The sequence below is a fragment of the Sinocyclocheilus grahami genome, unplaced genomic scaffold (genome assembly GCF_001515645.1).
Source record: "Sinocyclocheilus grahami isolate Dianchi unplaced genomic scaffold, SAMN03320097.WGS_v1.1 scaffold99.1, whole genome shotgun sequence".
NCBI classification, from domain to species: domain Eukaryota; kingdom Metazoa; phylum Chordata; class Actinopteri; order Cypriniformes; family Cyprinidae; genus Sinocyclocheilus; species Sinocyclocheilus grahami.
The window spans coordinates 115,336-117,791 of record NW_015505278.1 but is presented as its reverse complement, the minus strand read 5'-3'; the positions used below and the strand labels follow the sequence as shown (position 1 = coordinate 117,791).

General features: G+C 37.9%; 1 protein-coding gene across 1 annotated transcript in view; it reads right to left on the bottom strand.

Annotated features, from left to right (window-relative positions):
* LOC107588196 (glycogen phosphorylase, muscle form-like) overlaps positions 1-2,456 on the bottom strand; it is a 20,322-nt gene that overhangs the window by 4,693 nt on the left and 13,173 nt on the right. Inside the window, exons 6-11 of the mRNA XM_016276224.1 lie at positions 2,349-2,427; positions 2,147-2,250; positions 1,922-2,053; positions 1,077-1,188; positions 797-879; positions 551-694 (exon numbers count right to left, since the gene is read on the bottom strand). Coding sequence (XP_016131710.1) covers positions 551-694; positions 797-879; positions 1,077-1,188; positions 1,922-2,053; positions 2,147-2,250; positions 2,349-2,427 — 654 coding nt within the window. The remainder of the gene's footprint in view (positions 1-550; positions 695-796; positions 880-1,076; positions 1,189-1,921; positions 2,054-2,146; positions 2,251-2,348; positions 2,428-2,456) is intronic.

Below are 2,456 nucleotides of genomic sequence, written 5' to 3'. Positions count from 1 at the left end.
AATATTTGGGTTGTACTGTTCTGGAACAGTGTTGTAAATACAACTTAACCACTGATTTCTAGTTGTGTCCTCTTTCGGAAGGCCAAAAAAAGTATTTTCGCTTTAGCAACAAAACACACAGCATCTTCACGACATGGCAGCGGCAGCAGCAACAATACTACATCAAGAATAAAAGTTACGCCTTCTTTCTTTGCGTGAACATTTGGGTGGCGTTATGCAAATCTTCCCACACAGTGATGTAGACATGTGGGGGTGTGTTTAAACAAGGCGTTTTAGGAGGGTGTGGAGGAGTCTTAACTTTTATAAAAAATATCTCTTTGGGTTTGAGACTTTAGTCTTTGCAACTTTAGGGATCTTATCTATTCACGAACAGCTTGTAACACTCCAAAGAGAAAGGAAAACTTGAAATCGCATCATATGACCCCTTTAAGTTTTATTGTTCAGTACTATTAATGTGAATAAATCACACCAGATATGACACGAACTGTGTTGAATGTTCTCTACAGTCCAGTGTGTTAACATGAAACAAAGAGCTCCCGAGCTGTCTTACCTTATCTGGCAGTGTGGTCAGATCCATGCGCACTACCTCAGTCGAGCCAAACTTGGAGGCTTTGAACCTGCGGATGATGTCCTGGAGAGTCGCAGCCACCACAAAATACTCCTGCTTCAGACGCAACTCTTTCCCCTCAAAGAACTGACATATACAAACAGGAGGATCTGTTTACATTTAGGCTCCAAGAGTCATGAGTTTTGTTTCTTAATATGAATCACTTGAGTGGACTTGAGTTGCACTCACATTGTCATTAGGGTAAAGCACACGGGAGATGTTCTCAGCTAGATTCTTGTCCAGAACGGCCTGGATGTAACCTCCAACATTAACTGTTTAGGGAAACAGAAATTCTGTTATAATATCCAAGGCTTAAAGACACAGTTTGTACTTCCATTCAACAGATTTTATTAATAAATTAAATTTACATGTAATCCTAGATATTTACAGAATGATAAATGAATGATAAGGCTTATGGGCTTGTTAAAATGTCTGACGATCATTCATTGATTGAATGGAGAACACTCACAGTCTTTGAGGTGGAATTCACATGGAGCTTTGGCAGACCAGAGCCTCATTGTGTTAACAATGTTGTTTCTGTATCCTGGGACAGGTGTGTCATAGGGAAGGGCAAGGATGACCTGGTGAATTGAACAGGTACAGATGTAATGGGAAAACGTACAGATACAGTACATCTAAAATAAAAGACAAAATTTGGGTCTTGCTTTGCATATTGGTTATTCTGCTTTAGGCTCTACTGACCTTCCTGATGTAGACTACTGTTCAAAAGATTGAACAGTTTTTTTTTTCATGTTTTTGAAAGAAGGCTTCATTTATTTGATCAAAAAATACAATAAAAACAGTAATATTGCGAAATATTATTACAATTTAAAAGAACTGTTTTCTCTTTTAACATATTTTGAAATATAATTTATTCCTGTGATGGCAAAGCTGAATTTTCAGCAGCCATTACTCCAGTCTTCAGTGTCACATGATCTTTCAGAAATCATTTTAATATGATAAACTGATGGCTTTTTCTTATTATTATTATTACTATTCATATGAAAACAGTTGTGCTGCTTAATATTTTTGTGGAAACAAAGATAATTTTTTTTCAGGATTCTTTGATGAATAGAAAGTTCAAAAGAACTGCATTTGTTTGAAATATAAATCTTTTGTAATTATAAATGTCTTTATTATCAATTTCTATGCTGTCTCTATGCTGAATAAAAGTATTAATGTCTTTAAAAAAAAATCTTACTGACCCCAAACTTGAATGGTCATGTACAAGTAAAAAAGAGATTGTATTTCAAAATGTGAATAAAGGCATTTCCATACCAAATAAATGTAGATACATGGTTTCTTTGCGCTCACCTGTGTGTCCACCCATTTCACTCCATCAGGGTTGTGCTCCACTCGACCATAGAAATGCACAGGACGCATGTATTCAGGCCGGGCTTTTTCCCAAGGATTGCCATAACGCAGCCAATCATCCGCTTCCTCCACCTGCCAGATAATGTCAGTCATTTACTGAGAGCCAAATGCACCAAAGAGAGGTGAAATACATTTCACTGAGATATTGTTGCAAGTGTGCTTTACCTGCCAGCCATTCACGATTTTCTGATTAAAGATTCCAAACTCATATCGGATTCCATATCCATATGCTGCCAGGCCCAAAGTTGCCATGGAGTCCAAGAAACAAGCTGCAGAAAAAGAAAATAAAGTGAATTAAAGCACCATCCCATAAACCCAAGCTCTCTATTAATCTTATGATCAGCACATTTAAAGAGACTAAGTTCACCTGCCAGTCGACCAAGGCCTCCGTTGCCTAGGCCAGCATCCTCCTCCATGTCCTGCAGCTCCTCCATATCCAGACCCAGCTGAGAAGAAACAGAATATGAGAGCAAGA